The following is a 22,257-nucleotide window of genomic DNA, read 5'->3' as shown; positions in this document are numbered from 1 at the left end:
GTCTGATTCCCCTGCCCTGTCCCTCCCTGTGAGCTCCACCGTCCTGGCATGGCACCCTGGCGGCCTGGCCTTCCCCAACTTCCTAGCGGCAGGGGGACCACTGCCTGTTCCCACCGCCCAGCTCCGGGGGACACACAGGCAGTGCTCGGAGCAGGGCTGAGCACTCAGAAAAAAAAAAAAATCCCGTGGGAGGACACGGACTTCCCAGAACCAAAAGTATGGAGGGAGGCCACGGTCCATTGAAGGCAGGGCCCCCCACCCCCCCCCCGATCCAGCAGCCTGGCCCCTGGGAATGCAAGGCGGCGGTGGGGTCTGGAGCCGGAATCCTCTCTTCTGGACTTCCAGCTTCGGACCTCAGGCTCCAAGCCCCCGAGATCCGATCTGCCCACGGCTTCACCATCTCCTGCGTTGCCGGGGCCCCCACCGCACCACACAACCTACAGAAGCCATTCTAGGGACTCAGAGAAACCTAGAACCCTCAGCGTGCCTCCCGCCGCAGCCTGCCTGCTGTCCCGAGAGGAGACCACCTGCTTTGCTCAGACAGACCCGAGCTGGGAGCCCACTCCTCTTCCAGACAGCTCTTGAAGGAGCCCAAAGCTTCCCATCACTTCCACCCACTGGTGCTGGTGTGCATTCCAGAGCCTTCCACCTCCTCCCCCCACCCGACCGACAGCACAAGAAAATGCATCCCGCCCATGGGTTGGCTTTCCCAGCAAACCACCAGCAGGGCGCTGGGGCGTTCCCAGTGACTGGGCATCTACCACTACCTTTCAGCACAAGTTCAAGTGACTCCTCTACCTTGAAACACGGCGCCCAGAACTGACCCTACCCAGCCCCATGCTGGTCGCACAACACGTGACCACTAGCTCCTGAGGAAGGACCGAGCAAATCACCGGGCTGGCTCCACCGTCTGGCCCCAGGGTCACGCCTGGCCCCAGAGGCAGTCACCCCTGCTCTGCACCCGGGGAGCTGCCACTCACATAGCCCTCGTGGGGCTCACAGCGCACCGACCCGCATCCCCACCCGGTCCCTGCCAGCCTCCAAGGGGCGTTTTCCACCCTAGGGCAGGACTCTACGTTCTCACCAGAGGCATTCCTCCTTGTCCCTTTCAGACCTTCGTTGGTGCCCAGGGAGATCTTTCTGGATCTGTCACCCACTGGTCAACTTTGTCCCTCCCCAAACCCATATCCCCTGCAAATGCGACAAGAAGTCTTTGTCCACCTCTTCCCAAGGAGACATGTGTTGGCGGGCAGGACGGCACACAGTGCGGGGGGACACACGAGGGAGCCTCTCCTTTGGCTGGGCCGCTGCTCTCTTTACAGGGGTGCACCTCCTCCCTCGTCCCTGCACCTACGAGAAAGTTCACCCACGGGGATCATCCCCCCACCCCTGTGCTTTCATGGAAATCCTGGCTTTGACCCCAGGCTCAACAGGCACAAGAGGACGAGGGTCAACGCACCACGAAGCCCCCAAGGAGCCGATGCTGGACACGCAGCCCCAGAAGGGATGGTGGGGATGTGTCCGTGGGCTTCTCCCGAGCTCCGGATGACCCATTCCTGAGGTCCCCGAGGGCTTGATTCGGAGCCAAAACGGGGCAATGGTCCCAGTTTGCCCTATCCTAAGGGAGGCTCAGGAGGCTGAAGTCCCCACATCCCGGAGCCACAGCATACGGACAATCCTCTTGTCCTTGGGCACCCGGCCAGGCTGGCAGGACATGCCTCGAGGTCATGGCTGGCTGGGAGTACAGTGGTTCCACTGCCAAGCAGACAAGGATCCTATCCTCCGTCCTACGCCGCACCACCACATCTTAGAGAACCAGAGGAAAGAGTCTGGCTCCACTCTTCTCTGGAGCCCACTCCCTGGAGCTTATGTTCCCTTTTGGGGTTTGTAAGCCTCCCCAGGAATGGGGTCCCTAAGCCTCTCAGTGTCAGGGGGAGGTCATCTGAGCCCGGACTTGAGGCAAAGAGCGATGCCATGAAAGGATTCTCTCCCCACCACCCCACACTCAGGGCCACCCCCAAGCAGCAGTGGTGTCTGGGGGATGGGCTCACAAGGGAGCCCTCTGGAATATCGGTGGGCCGCCACCTACCTCCTCTAAAAATTATGGCCCAAAACGCAGCGTTCAACGAAAGCCATCACCCATTAGCTGGCAAGACAATTTTGCTTTGACTTCAAACCTTACGGCCTTTTTCCAGAAATGTTGAGGGAAGCAGAGGGCCAGAAGGGCTTCCCTTTGCACACTGGACCGACGCGAGCTCACACATGACCTTGCGCAGGGAGGGGAGGCTGCCCGGGCCTCCCGAGAACAGCCGTGCCCCCTCCTGGGGCGGGTCCTCACCTCCACCCTCAGTCCTTCTTCCAATGCCCCCCACGGTGCCCTCCTCCCCCCAAGGCTCCGAGGGGCCTGAGGGGCTCTGGGAGAAGGGGACCGCAAGCTGCAGAGCCCGCACGGGTGGTGGGCCCGGCTCACACTGGGGAGGACCCGGCGGAACAGGGACAGATTCGGATTCTTTTAAAGAAACCCAAGATTCTATTGAAGAAACCCACGTCTATGTCTGAGGCGGGAAGGGAGTGATCTCACGGTGGAAAGGTGCAGCGGCGAGCCAGCCGGTGAACATCTGGCCTCGGAGATAAGCCCCGTGAGAGGATCTCCTGATAAAATCGAGGCAGCCTGTGGCCTGCTATCTAACTCGGAAGGCCCAGGGCCTCTGCTGGACTTTAAGGACTTTATAAAGAAAGCTGGGTCTGGGGAGGAAGAGGGCGGAGCAGCCGAGGTGCCCTGCTCATGGCCAAGACGCAGTCAGTCAGGACAAGAAGTCAGTTGGGGGGGGCGCGGGGGGACATCGGACATCGGAAACACCCGCAAAGGGTCTCAGCCCAAGAGCGCTCGCCAAGCAGGCCCAAACCACCCCGGGGAGAAACGGCGCCCAGGGTGCTAAGCCAGCACCAGCAACAAGACAGGAAGAGCATCTCCTCATCTCTTGCAAAACTGCTTTCCGTTAACCCCCCAGTTAGAAAAAGCCCTTCCCTCTGAAACCCTCTGGGTTTCCTCTGGCGTCTCCCTTGCCAGGAGGTTCTGAGCGAAATTTCTAAGAACGAGCCTTAGGTTTGCTCCAAGAATCCTTCCTCGTCCGCCGAAGGACGCTGTTCGGGGCTTGGTTTTGATTTTGTTTTGTGACATCACGTGCGCTAAAACTCCCCGTTGGCGAGCATGTACAGTCAGGGGTTTTCAGTAGAATCCCACGGTCGTGCGATCCTGTGCACGCTTAGTTTCCAAACTACTTTTATCGCCCCAAAGAGAAGCCCCACATCCATTAGCCGTCCCTCCCCATCGTGCCCCACCCCAAGCAATTTGGGACTTTTTAAGGAAGGATGTGATGAAAGAACACGGATTCAGTGCAGTACCTAGAAGGGCCGGGGTAGGGACCCGTGTAAACCAGGGAGCGTCTGGCAAGAAGCCACCCCACAGGGACTAGAACGTTGCCTGCGGGAAGGCTGGGGGCACTTAAAAACAGCGGCTTCACTTGGAAGAGAGAGTCTCCATCCAAAGATGGCAATTTAGATGCTGAGAGAACTATGGAAAGAAAATAGATCTCTAGGAAGGATAATCAATAAATTCTTAAAGGAAGAGGTGCACGTGCAGGGACCTGCCGTCCAGATACTCACCAACGTCCTAACACTCTAGCAGTCAAACAGGACGGTGTTGCCACAGGAATTCCTGCCGACAAATGGAACAGAGAAGAGAACCCAGAAACCGACCCAGGGACACACAGTCGTTTCAAGTAGGATAAAGGTGGGAAAAATCGAGCGGACCCTTGGGATAACTGGCTGGTCCTACAGAAAACAGTAACACCAAATCCTTCTCACACAACCACGCGCCTCAATTAAGTCCGCGTAAATCCAAGATTCTCATGTAAAAAAACAAATCATGAATTAGGAGAAACTATGGATGAAAAAAATAATCTCCACATGGGAAAGGAGCTACCCTTGAAATGACAAGGACGTGAAGGGGCAGATGGCCAACCTGACTACTGGCATCTTAAATGTTCTGGGGGGGGGGACCATTTATAAATTCAAAAGACATACAACAAAACAAAGGCAATATTTGTGAAACATCTGATAAAGGATTACTATCAATATACAACGAACATTTAAAATCATTAAGGACACAACTCCACAGAAAAAAAGGGCACAGTACATCAATAAGAAATACACAATAGAGGAAATAAATATGGTTAATAAACATAAAAAGATGCTCAATTGCACTCAAAGAATTTGTAAAAATAAATCAAAATGAGACCCCCACACACCTCCTCACATACACAACCGGGAAAGAAGGACAATACTCACGTTAATGCAATGTTACTAATTATCGAACGCCCACTGAACTTTCAGGAATTTTCACACAGATATATTTCCAAACATGGACAGGAATACATATAAGAATATTTTGCTACAGTATGGTTTCTAAATGGCAAAAACTGGAACTAACCCAAATGTCCAACAATAGGAACTGGCAGAAAATGTATGGTATAACTTTAAAATAGAACAATATCCAATCATTAAAATGAATGATGGGCTTCCAGCTAAAGAGGGCAGATTGAATCTATAGGTTTTTCTCCATTCCCATTCCAAGTTCCATTTAAATTTTAATAAAGGAACAAAAGAAAACCCCACACCCTCCCTTCAATGCCCAAAAACAGAGAAAAGGAGAAAAGAGAAAATGCAGCGAGAGGGAGGAAGAAGTGGAGGGAAAGCAGTGATGGACACAGCAGAGAACACTGGACCTTCAGCCTGCACAAGGGGCAGCCAACAAGAAGCAACAGCTTTTGTGCCTCGGAACCCAGAACATTCAGGAACTGAAGCTCCACGTGCTGTGAATGTAAGGCTGAGCCTGTCCACTGGAAGGAGTGCTGAAAGACTGTTTTAAGAGCACTTGGACCCCACCCCCCCACCAGCTCTCAATCGCTCACCCTGGAAGGAGATAGCTTCTGTAGAGAAACTAAACTCAATTGGCCCAGGAACCCTAGGCAGCATGGAGACCAGAGATAACACGAGAGGCTGAGATGGGACGGGACTGGAAGTCTTCCTACTAAAAGGTAAGAGTTATTTCAACAGCCCCTCCACACATACAAAACCACTTAGAGTAAATATGAAAGGGCTCTTCAAATTTAAGATATGAAGAGACCAATTATAAAAATTCAATGGACAGTTTAGAAGATGAAGATGAAAAAAATCAGTGTAGGGGCGCCTGGATGACTCAGATGGTTAAGCCTCTGCCTTCAGCTCAGGTCATGATCTCTGGGTTCTGGGATCAAGCCCCATGTCGGGTTCCCTGCTCAGCAGGGAGTCTGCTTCTCCTTCTGCCTCTGCCCCCTGCTTGTTTGTGCATGCTCGCTCTCTCTCTCTCAAATGAATAAAATCTTAAAAAGCCAGTGGAAATAAGAAAATGCAAGACAAGAAATTAAAAGGATAAAACACAGAGGGTCCAACATTGAACCAATAAGAGTAATAGCAAAGAGAGAAAATGGTGTAGGGGAGAGGATTAATTAAAGAAATAATATAAAATTGTTTCCCAGAACTAATAGGAGGAGCTTCTCAAGTAAAGAGGCTAACCAAGCAAGTGCCCAGATAGAGTAGAAGAAAACAGACCCCCTGCAAAAACCACCATGGACTCTCATAACCCAGAGAGGAAGAGATCCTTCCAGCACTTACACAGGATGAGGAACGAGAAGGACATGAGCCTCCTCAACGGCAACCCTGGACACTAGAGCGCAGTAGGACAGTGGCCTCAAAACTGAAGAAAAATAATTTCCAACCAAGAATCATATACCCAAATAGACTAAGTCAACCAAACATGAGTATAAAGATGTTTGTTGATATGTAGGATCTCTGAAAACTTTACCTGCTATGCACCATCTCTCAGAAAGCAGCTAGAGGATATATTCCATCACAACAGTAGAGTAAACCAAGAGAAAGGAATATAGAGAAGGATATAGGAAACAGAAGAGAGGCAAAGATGCCCAGATACTGGAAGAGGAAATCGTAGGATGACCTAGTGAATAAGTCTTGACCAGAGCAAGACAAAGTAAGGTGGGACAAATGTCCACAAACAAGCAAAAACACAAATAGGTTAGGCTTCCTGGTGTACTTGGCCTTTCACTTCTGCCAGAGATCTTGGGAATATGTTCATAAATGCTACACTGAAAACTAAAAGTGGAAAGACATGGCAATGACTAACTAACTCCAGGAAAAACAAAAGTTTGTAAAAAGAAATAATCACAAAACTCTATATAGCTCTCCTTTGAACGATATTTACATAGTCACAATAACGTCAATACTGAATGCCAATCTAACCGACAAACTATAACTGCTTTAGGAAAACGGAAGTTGAGAAAACAGGTCCACATATTAGGACCCAAATTAGAAGAAACAACCAAAAGCTTTGAAGGTAATCAAATCTAAGGAAGGGGGTTGGAGATGGGGAGGTAAGGGGCAAAGACTACTGGATTTTTCATGATAATTCTAGTAATGCTATTTAACTTAAACATTAAGTACATGTGTAACTGGTAAAATTTTTAATTTAATTAATTTTGAAAATTAAATCTACCCATTCTGACATGGAAACATGAACAAACAAGAGGTCACATGGTGATACAACTGGCAAGATTCCACTTGGGTTGGGCTTTTAAGCATCTCACACATGGTGATAAATGCAGAACCAAATACAGAAAAAGACACAAAACTATTAAAAATGAATATCCTGGAGGACTGGGCTGGGAGGAAAAAGATGAACATGAGATTTTAAGATTTACTTCCCTGATCTGTGTATTCTGTTTTTTAAATAATAAAGTATGCATTATTTTCTAAATTAGAAACGTTAAAATTAATCCTCTTAAATCCTGCTTGTGGTTACCCTCGTTCACATAAATTTTATTGCTGTCAATATACATTTAACATAACATAGTCTAATTCAGAAACATGGAGAGACACCAAATGTATTTTTGAGCTCTCATTTCTGCCCAGGTCTGATGCCTCTATGCTAATTCTGTATCCATCAGGAATGTTTAAAACACACACACGCACAAAACTGGAACTGAAACAGACACCAAACCGCATTGCTACCCTAAGCACAGACCCCATCAAGTGTCAAACAGAAACTATCATTTTATCATCCTGGTACCCGCAGCTTGGCAGGGCTACAATGACAGGACTCACCCAAAGGACAAAAGTTCTAGAATCAGAAGCACCTGCCCCAGTCCTTACCCAGCTGCCACTTGCGGGAACACATGGTCTCCATCATCCAGATGGGCAGGGCTGGCTCCAGCATGGCAATCCCCATGTTGGCAAAGCAGATGGACCCTTCAAAGGAGGAAGAGGATTAGTGTGCTTCCATTTCGGGTCTTGAGCGTCTCCCACCGATTCCAAACACAGTTAAACCCCACATGCCCGCAGCTGCAACAATCCACTTAGAGGCCCAGAACTTCTACTTTTGTGAGGAAAAGATAAATAACAGGTCAAGGGAGAGTGAGGAGGTTGGGATTATTATTACTATCATCATCATCGTTATTTTTATTAAATAAATATTTTGTTTAATCTATTAAAAAGATACTAATAACTAGAATTCAATATTAAATATAAACAAAGTATTCAACATTTTTTTCAAGCTAGAATTCCAGAGTCATAAAGGAATTGGAGGGAGCCTTAGAGGTCATTTGATTACCCATCCCAACCTACTGGCGAAGGAGTTCCAATTTATTAGCGAAATAACTTGCCTGAGGCCACCCCCGCCCCGCCGTGTGGGCCACTTCCAGACCACAGATGCTCTGGGATGCCCCCAAATCCAGGGCATTCAGTACAGATGGGCTGTTGAGGGATTTTTTTTTTTTTAAATCGACTATCCATATAGGGTATCTTTGCAAATATCTATTACCACCCTGCTAACCAGAACCCTTGGTTAAGCAGAGCCATCCGGGAAGAAGACGCACAGGGCCGTTCCCCCACGGTGCTGGGAGCTTCCTGTGCTGTGTCCCCGGGAACCTCTAATTTGCCAGAATCCTGATTCAAAGCACATTTGCAATGGTGGTTAAGGGGCTTACATAATGAAGAAAGGTTTCTCTTCGTGCTTCCTGACGTTACAGGTGGAACAGAGAAAGGATGCGGACGTGACCGGCTCCCCTCACCTGCCCGCTGTTTTCCTAGATTCGGGGTTGGTCTATTTGCCCTCTATGAAGTAGGGCCAAACTGATACTGTTGTTACGTCTCCCCGTGACCCAGGGCCCATACTCTGAACCCCTCTTTGACCAACTCTCACACAGCAAACTGACACCCCAGCCCTAAATCCACCCAGGACCAGGCACGGCCCCCAGGCCCCAAAGCCTGCCAATCCTAAGCTGTTCCCCCAGCCCTGCCCTGTCTTTCTCAAACCTCCAGCCTAGGAAACCTGCTGCCTCCCCAGGTGGCCTTGAGGGGCGTGGTAACAAAATCTCCTTTCAGTAGCACTGACCTCTCTGGGTCATCACTCAGTCACCTTCGTAAGTTAAAATCCCACCAGAACAAATAGGACACCGCCTGGCCCCCCGACTCCCTCAGGGGCGGCTGCCTGGACGTGTGACAGCCTGATACTCAGTGCGGGGTGGATCTTTCCTCCCTGAGGCAGGGTGAAGAGATGAGGGTCAAAGAAAGCCCGAGGCGGCGGGTGCTGGGCGGCAGGGAGTCCTACTCTCACCACACCCCTCCTGACTCCACCTGAGACAGTCCAGGCTCCCCGCGCATCTGGGCACTGGAGCGGTCCCTGCATGGCGCTGGGGGCACAGAGAGGGCCCCTGCGTAAGGCGGGCACCACGCCGGGTTCACAACGCTTTGGCCAGCAGGCACGATGGAGAGGGTCTAGCCCAGGATGACACAGGTGCCCCCTGACCAAATCCAGCAGCAGAACGCTTCAACGAAGCCAGCCTGGGGCCTAAAAAGGCTAACCTGGAATGCTCTTAGCTAGGGCACGTGCCCAGTTCCACCAGACTGCCACAGCCCTAGCAGGAGTTCAGGACCACGGCTTAGACCAATCTCCCCCCACTGAATCTGAAGCCACACCTCAGGGCTGCCCTCCCCTGGCTGGACCCCAAGGGCCGCTGGGGACCAGTGGCCAGCCCCGGGCAGGGTAAGGCCGGTCCCCTGTCAGGCAGCCCCAGGCCTGCGTCACTGAGATGGTCTTGGCAGGACCGTCTCTTGGATGAATGAGGCCTATTATCCTCCCGCAAGCCACAGAACCAGGGCTTCCTCTGAGCCCATCTAGGCCAAGAACCCAACGACGAGACCTCCTGTAGACAAAGGGGGGTTCCCGGCAGCCTCTCTGGGGCCACACAGTGTGACCTCTCCACGGGAAGGGAGCTGTCCTCTGGGGCTCTGCCGTCAGCCCTTACTCACGCAGGCCGAGGCGAATCAGACCGCCCACCGATTCTGTCCGGAAGTTCAAGGCCAAACGGGGATGGCACGGACACAAACCGACCTCTGGTCAGGCCATCTCCGTGACCCGGACATCTTTGCCCCATATGAAAACCAACAAAGGAGTCTGGCCGAGCGTCAGAGATGAATGACGGAAGCCAGCCATTCCTTGTGACGCGTATACAACGTCTTTGCCGTTCGTGATTCTCTACAGCTCAGCACTGCCCGCAGCAAAGCGAACACGGGTTCTCGCCATCCGCCCCCCACGCGCTGGCGGAGAAGAACCAGGGAGACTGAGGCGAGCTCCACCTGCAGCGATGAGGATGTAGGGGTCCTTCAGCAGTGTGGTTAGCGGCGTCCCCTTCTGGCTCTGTCAGCAAAAAGCAGGGGTTAAAAAAGTTGAGATGGCCACCAGAGCACCCTCCTTCCCAGGGGCTTACCTCCGGCTGCACCCTGGACGGCTGGAGCACGAACAGCTGAATAGCTACAAGAGGGAGGACGAGGAACAAAAACAAAAAAAAAGAGGTGTGGGTCCAAGCACCTGCTGAAACGGATCACCTGCTGACAGCTCAAGGCCGCCGAGGTCACGGCCAAGGTGCCCAAGGGGACTCACCGCCATCCAAGAGCACCAGAGCAGCCAGCACCAGGAATGGAGCGGTCTTCCCCACAAACTCGTACAGCACGCTCCCAAAGGGGGGGCCCACTGCAAGGAAGAGGAAGAGGGGCTGGTGCCAGGCCCTGAGACGGATGCCCCCACCCCCACCCCGCACCACCAGAACCATCCATGTGCTTCTGGAGTTTGTACCTTGTTCTAAAAACTATTCAGGGTGGCCACCCTACATTCTACTCAGGTCACGTGCCCTGGTCACTTCCTCCAAGCAGTCTTATACCCAAGACATGGGCAAGAGCAGACAAGCGTCACCCCAAAAGTAAGGACCAGAGAGAAACCAGATCCAGGCCACACAACCGTGCTGCTTAAGGAGCACAGGAAAATGGGTCCGTGAGGACCTTGTTCCTTACAAACCAGCAAGGGCAGAACGTTGGACTCCCAAGTGAAGGCCGGGAATGCGACACAGAAGGGAGAGGACCCAAATCTCCTCTCAGGGAAGGTATCTGTGCCCCGGCCAGGGAGATCGGCCAGGGCAGGGGGCAGAGGCAGACCTGGAAGTTAGCAAGGTGAGAAGGTCCTCAGGTAGGATGGTAACTCAGAGAATGACCAAGAGAAAGGAGCTTGGCAGACCATCCTGTTCAAGCCTTCATTTTACATCTGGACCCATGAAGGTCTGGGATTTTTTTCTGCCCAAGGTCACCCAGCAAGCCGGGAGGTGGAGGGAGGGGAGCCCACATCCTCCCAGGTCAGGAAGGTCCCTCCAGTTTTCGCAGGCTCCATGAAAGTAGGGAATAACAAGGGAACAGACTCGGAGTGGACGCAGGGAGCGCTGTGGCCCTCCACCGACAGCAGACAGGCCCCTCCCTGCAGACGGCCCCCAGGTGGCCCTTGCCCACCTAGCACCCCCATGGCCAGGCCTCCCAGGGCGATGCCCATGGCGTTGCCTCGCTCTTCGTCATCCGTGTACACACTGGCCAGCATGCCCATTCCTAAACAGGAGAAGAAATGGTCAAGAGCCAAGCGCTCCAGGGAGCGCCAGTCGTCTGTGACTCGCCCTCCCTCTCTGGCCCAGACCTGCGATCTCCCCAACCTGCTCGATCGCAGAAACTAAGACAAAGCAGAAGCTGAGGAAAAAGCAGTACCTTCCCTAAGAACCCCTCCCCAAGCACCGCCACTAATACCGTGATTCCCTACATTAATCCTGCCAGGGGCTGGTCAGCAGGGGCAAGGCTGGCGAGGCCCTCCCCCCACCCCGGGGCACTGACTTAACCGGGGTATTCTGCACACCTACCAGCGACAGACGAGCAGGAAGAGCCGATGCCCTGCAGTGACCTGGCGAAGAGCAGGAAGGCGTAGCTGCTGGAGAAGGCGAACACTGCCGAGGGAGCGGCCCGGCCGCCCGTCAGTGCCAGCCAACGCCGGGCCACGCCGCTCGCACAGGCAGGCACCATGAAGCCAGCCCTTGACCCGATGGCGCATTTCCGTACTAACCATTCTGCACTTTTGTGCCACGAACAGCTCTACTGACCCCCTTCTGCAACGGTGACCGATACACAACCCCCCCGACCCCGGGGTTGCATCGATTCCCAGTGTGCGGCCCTCAGAGCCCATCCTGTGACCCACGTGCAGAAGGCAAACAGCAGACACTTACTAATCGTTGACACAAACATGATGCAGAACCCCGCAAACATTGGAACTGGATAGCCGACTCTGCAAAAGACGAGCACGGGGACATTTGGTGACTCTCTGTGTTTTTCTAAGGCTTTATATGGAGTCTCTCCTGCCTACCCTTTGGCCCTTTGGGATCAGGCTGGATAAGTGTGTGGTCGACTTTTCTAAAAATTCATATGGTTGGTGCTTCCTATGTGACCTTTTCGTGTTTGACTGCCTTGGAACGTGAATACATTTCAGGATTGCCACTCTGAACAGAAATTTCTCTGCAATAAATGTTAACACAATATTGGCAAGTAACCCAGAGCATGTGTAAAATACACAACCTCGGTCCCCCTTTTTTTTCTTTTAATTCTTTAATTACTGTCTTTGCTAGAGCTTCTCCAAAGAGACAATGGCAAGCAAATGATTTCAGTAAAAGGTCGTCAAGTGATTCAACTGGCAGCAGAGACAATGGGACTACATCCGAGAGGCACTGGGGATACAAGAAAACATCCGAGTCTATCATCATATTGACCCCAATGGGGCCAGCCTAGAAAAACAGACCTTATTTTCTGTGCAAAAATTCAACATTCTGATTGCTCGGGAAGACCACAGTCCATACAGAGCTCTGCCCCCGGGGGGACAGGGGTGGTGGGAAGACCCTGGTCTTCTGGTATCACATTCGGGCCTCCCATGGGAGCCAAGCAAGCCACCGGCTGCCTGCCAGCACGGGAGGGAGGACAGAATGAGATGTGGGTAATCAGCTGCTACCAGGCACCTGGGACATAGAAGGTGCTTCAGAAAGTGTTTCTTCCCTCAATTGTCTTCCTTTCCTCTCTGTGCCTGCGGAGAAAGCAGCTGCTTGGCTCCTGCCAGGCGGATGGGACAGGACAGTGAAGGCAGCTTCCCGGCCCCTGCTGCCCCGGGAGGGGGTTCAGCGCCAGCTGAGTGGCTGCCCTCTAGCAGAACAGCCCAGAACATTTCCAGGCTTTGTTTCCTTCCAGCCCTAGACGCACTGGTTGCTGGACAGGAACCAAGTGAGGACCAAGGAGTCCTGAGCCCCCAGTCACTCAGCCTGGAAGGGCTCTTCTCTTCCAGGCTGGACTAAAAAATCATGATAACAATACCTTCATTTAAAGTTACACTCAATTCTCCAAGTACTTATGCCCATGAGCTTGATGATTTGATAAGGGCAGATGACCACCTCCCCACCTCACAGATGAGGAAACAGAAGCCCGAAAAAGTGACTTGTCAAATGTCCTGGGGCTAATTGCACTCGGGGCCATCCTGTCCAGTCCAGGGCTCTTCCCTGCAAACTTCACCACCTCCCCAGGAAGCCAAAGGACCTATGTGGCTTTAAATAGAATCCTTCCAAAAGTTCCTGGTCATACTCCCCTTATCCCCCTCCCCCAACTGCTTCATGTGCTCCAGAAACTAGCAAAAATACAAACAGCATTTCAAAATCATGCCAGATTCCCAGACAGCCCTCCTCCCACGTCCCATACAAAAGTTCCCCTACTAGACCCGAGATGAGCCTCTAATTCACCAGGCGGGGCTCGGAGCCAATCAGGCAAACCAGGAAAGATGCCAAGGTTGAAACAGCAGCTCAGGTGGGTGTCACATGGCAGCGTCTCTAACTCAGCTAGCCTGGAGCCTCTAACTCAGCTAGCCTGGAGCCTCTAACTCAGCTAGCCTGGAGCCTCTAACTCAGCTAGCCTGGAGCGGACTGCTTTGCCATGCAAAAGAACCCCACTGACAGCCCCAGGCCCTACACAGCTCTGCCGGATACTGAATAAAGAAACCTCCGGGAGGCTCAGAGAGGAGAGCTCACAGGCAGATCATTTTTCCCCAGCAACTCTTACACATCTTGAGGGAAAATGGAATATGACAATACTTGTAGCTATCTTAGAATAAACATAGGCTTCTCACCCCTTTTCAACACACTTCTTGGAACACCATGTATTTGTCAAAGCTGGTGGAAATAGCAGCGCAACAATGTTCAGTGTGCAGCCCTGATAACTGGCCAGGGCCACCTGGTGGGACACATCTCAAGTAGCTTCTTACCAGGAGGCTCTGGCGTTCCCCAAGACTGTAAGTAGGAAACTAGCCAGGGGGTCCCTTGTGATTCTCACTGCAGCTCCGTGAGGTAGCTGGCTGGACCCTCATTTTTCACATGGAGGGCCAGGGAATTTAAGTAACTTGCCCCAAATTCAGGATAACAAGCCTATCTTGAGGGCCTGGGGGTGTGTCCGGTCCTGCTGGCATACACTTGGGTGGGGATGCCCGTTATGGGAACACAGGGTCACACCACGTGAGTGGAACGGTTGGTCCATGGTTTTACACAGCCGATAGCCCCGTGCTCACAGGGATACGTGCTTATGTAGGATTCCTGTTACCAATCCCGTTGGCTTTAAAACCACCGCAGCTATGGGTTTTTTTTAAATCCCTTTGGGATTTTAATAAGCACATACAGAATAACCACACACCCACACTGGAAGGAAACTCAAAGGCTGGCCAGTCCAAAGCCTCGTGCTGGATGAAACAGTGGAGATTCAATGACAGGGCGGCTCACCCACGGCGGCAGAGCCAGCCAACCACTGGATACCCTGGGCTCGTGCGGCTCCCTTCTTGTTACCGGACACACGTGTCCCCTATACTTCCTGTGCTGGCCAGGCTGCTGACTGCACTGCGGTGGAAAGTGCTGGGCCGCATCTTTCCCCCAGGGCTCAGCCCCAAGGCAACAGGGCACAACCGGCAGATCCTGGACCCCATGAACGCCCACCTCCGAACAAAAGTCGTCCAGTGCCCAGGGTCATTGAGTGATGGGCAGATCAACAGCGCCCGTTCTCCTTCCCCACAACGTCTCCTAAATGGACAGAGACTCGAGTGACATTAGTCATGAACATCTGAGTCAGCCTCTCATCTCAGTGCTAAGCACAGCTAGATCTGATAGAGCAAACCTTTAGCGAAACAGCCCATTACTGTCCCCTTATGCGTCATCCCAGCCCGCGGTCATCCTCCACAGGGCATCAGGGAGCAGTTCATCCAATTGATAGAAGCCTAAAAGTCATATATTGAATCCCCAGGAAAAAAGTACAAAGCAATAAAAGTTATGTTCATTATATATACTGACACACCAGTGGAGAAACTCCATCGTCCCTGAATCATCACTGAAAATCAATAAGTTTCTCTTTAATATAAACTAGCTTATCTTTGCCATAGAGACCAACGCAAGCCCCATTCTCAGGGCTGTTAAAACTCAGGCTCCCTCTGCCTGACACAAAGTGGGGGACCCGGAAGGGTACAAACGATCATCAGATGAGACAAGAGGGCGCATCTCCCCGTGCAATTATCTTCCAAAAGGTGGTGCAGGAAGTGAATCGCACCAGTAAACGGAAGGACGCCTTACATTTCCTCAAACGTACTAGGGAGTTGACTGTCCATTTCGTAGACAAAACAAAATTCCTAGGTTTAGTCCTTAGGTCTGTCTCGTTCAGCGACTAGACGCGTGCAGGGAGTCACACGAGCCATGGACGTCACACTTTTGTGGGGGGGACCCCTGTGCCCAGCCACACAGCTCAGGCGGGGGCTGTGCTCCGGTGAGAAACACCCGATGGCACTGCCAGCTCCTCTCCGTTTCAGAGCAAAGACCCCGTCCCGCGGTCCTAACCACATCTAGGACGGGAGATCCCTTTCCAGAAGAGCTGGTTTCCCGGTCCACCGGGAACTGAAAAGGTCACTGCTTACTCGCACAAAGCCTCCTGCAGACCAAGTGGCTGAAGGGCAAGAAAAAAAAAATTCCCACTGCGCTTTCCCCGAGCTTCCACGCCCTGCGGCTTCCTCCTTGTCATTCAGATGTGGGCTAAGATTTGTGAGGACAAATAACAGGCTTTCAAATATATGGTAACTATGGAAATAAATTAAGCCACTGATGCTGGCTTGATAAAAAGCAGACCAGGGAGCCGAGAAAGAGAGAGAGACAGACAGACACACACGACTAGAGAGGGAGGAAGCCGAGGGAGCTGCCCCCCAGCACCCCGAGTTAACTCTTTCCCCAGCCATCCAGTGCATGTGGAACAGCCCTTGGTTCTCAAGACGCAACCATGGCAAGCAAGTGAAGTCCACGGCGCCACGTTCCTGACCTGATTTATGGAGAGAAGCTTAAAGGAGCTTTTACAGTGTTGGTCTGCCTGGAACATTCCCGTTAGGTCTACATATGCCTGAAATTCACTAGTCGAATTCCTTCTACCCCCTCCCATTGATGCACAGCTGCAATCGTGAGAGGAGTAAGCGGGGATTAGAAGTCACAGGAGTCTCAAAGATAAAAATCAAGTCAACCAAGGCAGCCCTGGGCTTTGGAAAGTGTGCTGTTGGATATGTATGTGATCACTACTCTTGCCAAAATCAAAGGTCCTTCACTCCCTCTCTGGGCACCTGTTTTCCAGTAAAAATATAGCACCTGGAGACAAAATCAAACAGGAATAAACAGGAATAAAACTTTATCATATTAGCAGCCCAATGGGCACTTAAACGTTTCTCAGGAATTGTCATTTTTTACTTTCAGGGTTTGGAGGGAGGGCTCTTATCCAATATTCAAAACAGCAAACAGGCAGCCTGTCTCTCGTATCAACCCCCCCACCCCCCCACCCCCGCTTAAGAGCCACTCATGCCCAGCATCTTGACCACGAACAGGAGGGTCTGGCCCTGATGCATGTGATGAGTGGGTCCCACTTACAGCAAAAGGCTCTAGAAAGGAGTAGCTCCAACCAGCCTCTACACTAGCTCCCCTAGTCTTTGGGGATGTAGGAGGCCTTTCTTTACCCCCCAGTCAGAAGCTGGCGAGCAGGGCCAGATCATACCAGGGGCTAGAAAAAGATATTTTTCTGGGGCTGGGGAGGTGAGAGAGGGTCCATGCCCAAAAAACCACAATGCTTTTTTTTTTTTTTTTTTTTTTTTTTTTTTTTTTAAAGATTGTATCTACCCATTCGACAGAGATAGAGACAGCCAGCGAGAGAGGGAACACAAGCAGGGGAGCGGGAGAGGAAGAAGCAGGCCCATAGCGGAGAAGCCCGATGTGGGGCTCGATCCCACAACGCCGGGATCACGCCCCGAGCCGAAGGCAGACGCCCAACCGCTGTGCCACCCAGGCGCCCCAACACAATGCTTTTTTTCTAAACTCCCCACTCAGTGATTAAAAATAGCAATCAGGGACCACCTGGGTGGCTCTCCTGGTTAAGTGTCTGACTCTTGATTTCAGCTCAGGTCATGATCTCAGCGTCATCAGATCAAGTCCCAGGTCCGGCTCCATGCTCGTTGGGAATCTGCTTGAGATTCTCTCTCCCTCTCCCCCAGCTCATGTACACACACTCTCTAAATAAATAAATAAATAAATAAATAAATCTATATATATATATATATATATATGTGTATATATATATCTCAACAACTCACTGTTTGGGCTTTCACTTTCACTAGCTCAGCCTGGTACAATTAGAAAGCGCCCCCAAAGGATGCAAGGAGGACAGGTTTTGACTTGCACTGTTGATTCTGAGTAGCAAACTGTAAAACCCATAAATCATGAAGCAGGTGGAAAGAACAGGAAGGGAGGAAGACACGTAGACAGAGAGTCTGGGCACTGGCTCTAGTCCGGCCACTGCCCGGGGCGGAGGCTTTCTCTTCCTGCGTGGCAAACTCCTTTCCCTATAACATGGTAGGACGGGCCCCAAAGCCCTTGCTAAAGTCCCTTCCAGCTCTGATGCTCTGTGCCTTTTACCACTCTTTAATCAGAAACCTATTAATCAACTACAAAATGCTGTTTTAAACACTTATTTACAACCCTGAAAATGTGAGTCACATCTTGTTCATAACTGAGGATGCGGTTGGCACAAATTACATCAAAAGACTATCTGCAGGGCTCGCAAGGGAAAGTCCTGGAAAGGAAAGCGGACCACACCATGTCTCTGAGCAGAGCTGTGGGGGGCCAGAAAATGCCGCAAGTCTCCGAAATTCATGCCTACTGGGCTTGGACAATATGGAAAAATATACAAAACTCAGGAGCATTTTGGAGGGACAACAGAGTTCACACTACATCAATATTACAACCTGTTTGCTTTTCCGTATTACAAGGCAGCCCCAGAGAGGCTTTGGAAATGTGCTGGGTAGCTGGGGGAACAAGTTAGGGATTACAGTCTTCCTCTAAATTGCAAAGTAGATTACTCATAAGAACAGACCGTATTTCACAAGTCACAAAACAAAATTAGGTTTCTCTTGGAAGACTCCCCCCTTTTTTTTTTTTTGGAGCCCCAAACAGGAGCCTTGCGTGGCTGCAACATCATAAGCCTTTGGAATATTTCATAGGGGAAAAGGTCTCCCCGGCTTTAAACAAGCTTCTTCCCCATGGTGTAAGCAAAGCATTAAAAACAAGAATGGGATTTTTAAAAAAGCTTTTCATTTGCCATTTGCGTTTGGAAGACTGGAACATTCACAGCGCTCTGTTCCCCTCCCCGGCTAGGACGATTTGTGCCCAAGTGATCGGCAAGCCCTTATTACAGTCATGTCTTCAATTTTCCTCATCTACCCTTGCACTGTTTGCTTTCTCAGAATACAAAACCGGGGGACGTTTTCTGTAATTACACCAGACGCATTTTAAGCAGCGCTCTTAGAGGCAGAGGAAAACAACCCTGCGACGGCTGTTGGTTTTTGTTTTTTTAAAGGTTTTATTTGACAGAGATAGAGACAGCCAGCGAGAGAGGGAACACAAGCAGGGGGAGTGGGAGAGGAAGAAGCAGGCTCATAGCAAAGGAGCCTGATGTGGGGCTCGATCCCAGAACGCCAGGATCACGCCCTAAGCCGAAGGCAGACGCTTAACGACTGAGCCACCCTGGTTTTCTTGCTAAAGAAGAGTGAAACCTCCGAATAGCACCTTGATAACCTTGCTTCGAGGTGGGCTCCAGGCAGCCCATCCCGTCCTTGCGAGGCCCATTTATTCAGCATATGTCACCTGGCACTTCACGATATTGCTTGACAGAGACGGGGGTGGGGTGGGGGAATCGGCTGGACTTGGGATTAAAATTTATTCAGGGGTGCTGCTACCCAGTCCAGAGAGTCAGACTGCAAAAGCTTAAGATGTGCTTCCATCCAACTGGCCATGGGTATGTGACCAGCAACCTGTGTGTGCGGTTCAGGGCCGCCTGGGAGGGTGGGGTGGGGAAGAGGCCAGATCGGCCTCTCTGAGCCTCTGCCACCACCCCAGGGGTCCTCCCTCAACAGACCTCTTCTCTGCCCCAGGGCCAGCCCACTCTCACGAGGGCCCTGTGCTTGCTTTAACACTGTTACGTCCTGAAATGATCAATACTATATGAACAAAGGGCCCTGAGAGTAACGTAGCCAGGCCTGCTTCCCCTACCACAGGCCAAAGCCTGGGTGAACGTGAAGATGTCCCTGCTCCCAGCTTACAAGGGGCGCCAGGCTGACCTACTGAAAATTGTGCTTGGCTCCCTGACTCTTCAACTTGGCTCTGGAACCTCGAGTGGCTCCCAGCTGCCCCCTTCACCTCAACAGAACCCCCCCTCCGCTCTCAGCCTGGCACTTGGGGCCTCTTCCAGCCTTGCCCTGGCCCATCCCCCTTGCCCTGCCTTCCTTATTCAGAGCCCCCCCTCCCACGGTCTCCTTTCCAGGTGAAATCTTGATCTCTGCTCCTGGCTCACAAGGATGACTCCCGGCACTCCCTTCTCTACCATTTTTCTGCCTTGAGGGCCACGGTGGGTTGGGGGGGGTGTGGATGGGTGTGTGTGTGGCAATCCGCTCCCCCACTCGCACTGTACCAGCTCCCCCTCTTTGCAGCTGAGGCCTACAGGGGCTGCCTCTCCCTTTTCTCAGCAAGCTTCCCGTCCTCGCCTTTGAGCCCCCGACATACCAGGCAGAGCTGGGCCACCTCAGCTGTAGAATATTAGCCGGATGGCCACTGACAGTGGAGATGGAAACAATTATTCAAAATTGGGGGGCAGAGATCAAAAAAAAAAAACCCAAAAAAACAAAGTCCAGAACACCCAGATTAACAAATCTAGCTTGGGGCATTATTGGCTGGTTTGACTTATCCAGAAAACAGCCTCACTTGTCCCTTTGTGCACGTGGACCCAGCTCAGTGACTGGCCAGGGAGCGGTTTACACGGCCCACGGCCTCAGCGTCCGCGAATATTCCATGTATGCAGCAGGACTACTGGGCGTTCTCCATAGTTCCTGCACGCCGCCCCCCCCCCCACCGCATCTCCAGTCTCCAGCACACCAGCTCAAAAGCAAACCACTCTGGCTCTCTGCAGGGAGGTGGATGACCCGAGGTAGGAGACAAGACAAAGCTGGGTGACACGCAGAATCCAATGATGAGGACATGTGGCCGCAGAGTTCCTGCTGCCCAAGGGCGCGTCTGACAAATGTACTAATGGAATCCTGCATTTAGACAGAAGCCGAGTTCTCCCGCTTGGGGAGGGCCCCTTTATTCTCTTTCAATAGTTTCTTCCTTTCTAAGCAATAGAGGGGGCAACAGGTTGAACAAATGGGAAATCACTATTAAGGAAAGAAGCAAAAGGAGGAAGAGATCGAGTTTCTCCCCCAGCTCACCCACCACTGGTTTTCCACTTTCTGATGAATGAACTAGAAACAGAATCCCAGGGAGAAACAACCTGGTAACAATATAAATATAAATCTCCTTGATCAGGGGCACCTGGGTGGCTCAGTTAAGCCTCCGGCTCTTGGTTTGGGCTCAGGTCAGGCTCTCAGGGTTGTGGGATCGAGCCTCATGTGGGGCTCTGCAATCAGTGCAGAGTTGGCTTCAGATTCTCTCTCCTGGGTCCCCCTCTGCTCCTCCCCACACGTGCCCACACACGCATTCTCTCAAATAAAATCTTTAAAAAAAACAAAACAAAAAAAACCCTCCTTGGCCAAAATAATAGAACCTACCTGTTGGTCAACATTCCTATGAAGGGATTAGTGAGGAGCTGGAGGGTGGCTTTAGAGGCAAACAGCAGGCCAACTTGCACATTTTCATTCAGGAGGTCCTTGTCCTCACTGGGACAGTCCGAAGGCGCAGCGGATGTGTTCGTCACCGTGTGCGGAGTGGCGGCCGGCTGTGACAGCCCCCCGTGAAGTTCTCCCGTGCTGTTCCCCGTGACTATGGTGGTGTTGTCATAGTAAGAGAAGATGTTCTGGAAGCTGCCTGAGGTGGAGGCTGGGAGCACCGGCTTGGCTGTCTGGATTTCCGTGGTGTTTTTCTCGTGGTGGATGCTATACAGGTAGCTCGGGATGATAGGGACTGCGGACAAAAACACAAGGGGAAGTCACTGGCTGCACAGAAGCTTTCCCCCCCTCCCCCCAGGACAAAGGGCAGCAAAACAACGGGCGCCTGAAATGCCACACGAGGCCCAAAGAGGTCTGCCCCTGGAAGGGGATCCCCGCGCTGGCACTGGAAGGACCACACAGGGCTGAGCTCACTGGAGAGAACAAAGCCCCAGGAGGCTGCGAGCACTCCGTCTGCTTCTGTGCAGAAGGGACCTGCCCGGGGGTTCTGGGCCTCTGGCGGGTTGCTCATGACGGGGTTCCCTCCCAGGAATAGGTTAGGAAAGCAAAATGCGGTCTGAAGGCTGTTCAGAGCTGACCTGGGATCAAGGAGAGTTCCTCAGAAAGAGGCTCAGAAAGACCTTTCGGTGAATGAATCCAGGAAACAGAAATCGAAATTTCATTATGTGTCTTAGGGGAAGATAAACCCACAGGAAGGAATAATTTGGAAATTCTGCAACAGGCCCACTTCATCTATTACTTGAGTGGGAGTGCGCGATTTTTCATACGACCTGGACAATGTAAAAGTTCCTGAGACTTCTATAAAGGCAAAGAAAAACGGATGTGAAAGCAGCTCCGGGCACGTGTGTGACAACAGGGCACTCAACACAAAGGAGAAGCGAGGTCCTTGTTACTGAACTCTGATGCACCCCACTCCTCTGGTAATCCTGGAGGTGCGGACCCGCAAATGGAGAGGAGGGGAATAACCCACCCCTGAGGATCCGAATTAAGAAAAATATATATTCATTAGAAATTTGGACATTAAGGAAAAGCATACCAAATACTCTATTAACAGGACTAATTAAGAGACCTGGATTTTATTTTTCAAAAATCCATTACAGGGAGAAGACTAAAACCGACACTGTTCAAATTGCTCTTGAAAAGATCCTGAAACGTTTCCACCTCCAACCATGCACGGATGCAATATACCGACATGCCGTTTCCTTTTTTGCAGGGAGGTTTGTTGACTTGTTCCTTTAAACGTTAAGCCCAATTGTTAACCCACCTTTGCTGCCAGGCATAATTAGAGTCACCTTAGTTTGAACCCCGGGGGGCGGGGGGGTTTGCTGGTTCTTAGGAGAAATCTTTTTCATCGCGGTCAAAGTAGGCAGGGGGAAGCAGGAAATTATCAGGAGGAAACACAAGTTCTGGGTCTTAACAGATGTCACATTTTTTTTTTTTTTTTTACTTGACCACCAGGAAAACGAAGCCACAAAAGGAGA

General features: G+C 51.5%; 1 protein-coding gene across 1 annotated transcript in view; it reads right to left on the bottom strand.

Moving 5' to 3' along the window:
- Positions 1–22,257, bottom strand: part of SLC18A2 (solute carrier family 18 member A2) — a 43,411-nt gene that overhangs the window by 20,192 nt on the left and 962 nt on the right. The window contains exons 2-9 of the mRNA XM_034663627.1: positions 20,660–21,029; positions 11,703–11,761; positions 11,343–11,426; positions 10,948–11,040; positions 10,055–10,144; positions 9,882–9,925; positions 9,751–9,811; positions 7,267–7,362 (exon numbers count right to left, since the gene is read on the bottom strand). Coding sequence (XP_034519518.1) covers positions 7,267–7,362; positions 9,751–9,811; positions 9,882–9,925; positions 10,055–10,144; positions 10,948–11,040; positions 11,343–11,426; positions 11,703–11,761; positions 20,660–21,029 — 897 coding nt within the window. The remainder of the gene's footprint in view (positions 1–7,266; positions 7,363–9,750; positions 9,812–9,881; positions 9,926–10,054; positions 10,145–10,947; positions 11,041–11,342; positions 11,427–11,702; positions 11,762–20,659; positions 21,030–22,257) is intronic.

This window comes from Ailuropoda melanoleuca, chromosome 6 (assembly GCF_002007445.2).
Source record: "Ailuropoda melanoleuca isolate Jingjing chromosome 6, ASM200744v2, whole genome shotgun sequence".
Classification (NCBI taxonomy): domain Eukaryota; kingdom Metazoa; phylum Chordata; class Mammalia; order Carnivora; family Ursidae; genus Ailuropoda; species Ailuropoda melanoleuca.
This window is presented reverse-complemented; position numbering and strand designations above follow the sequence as displayed.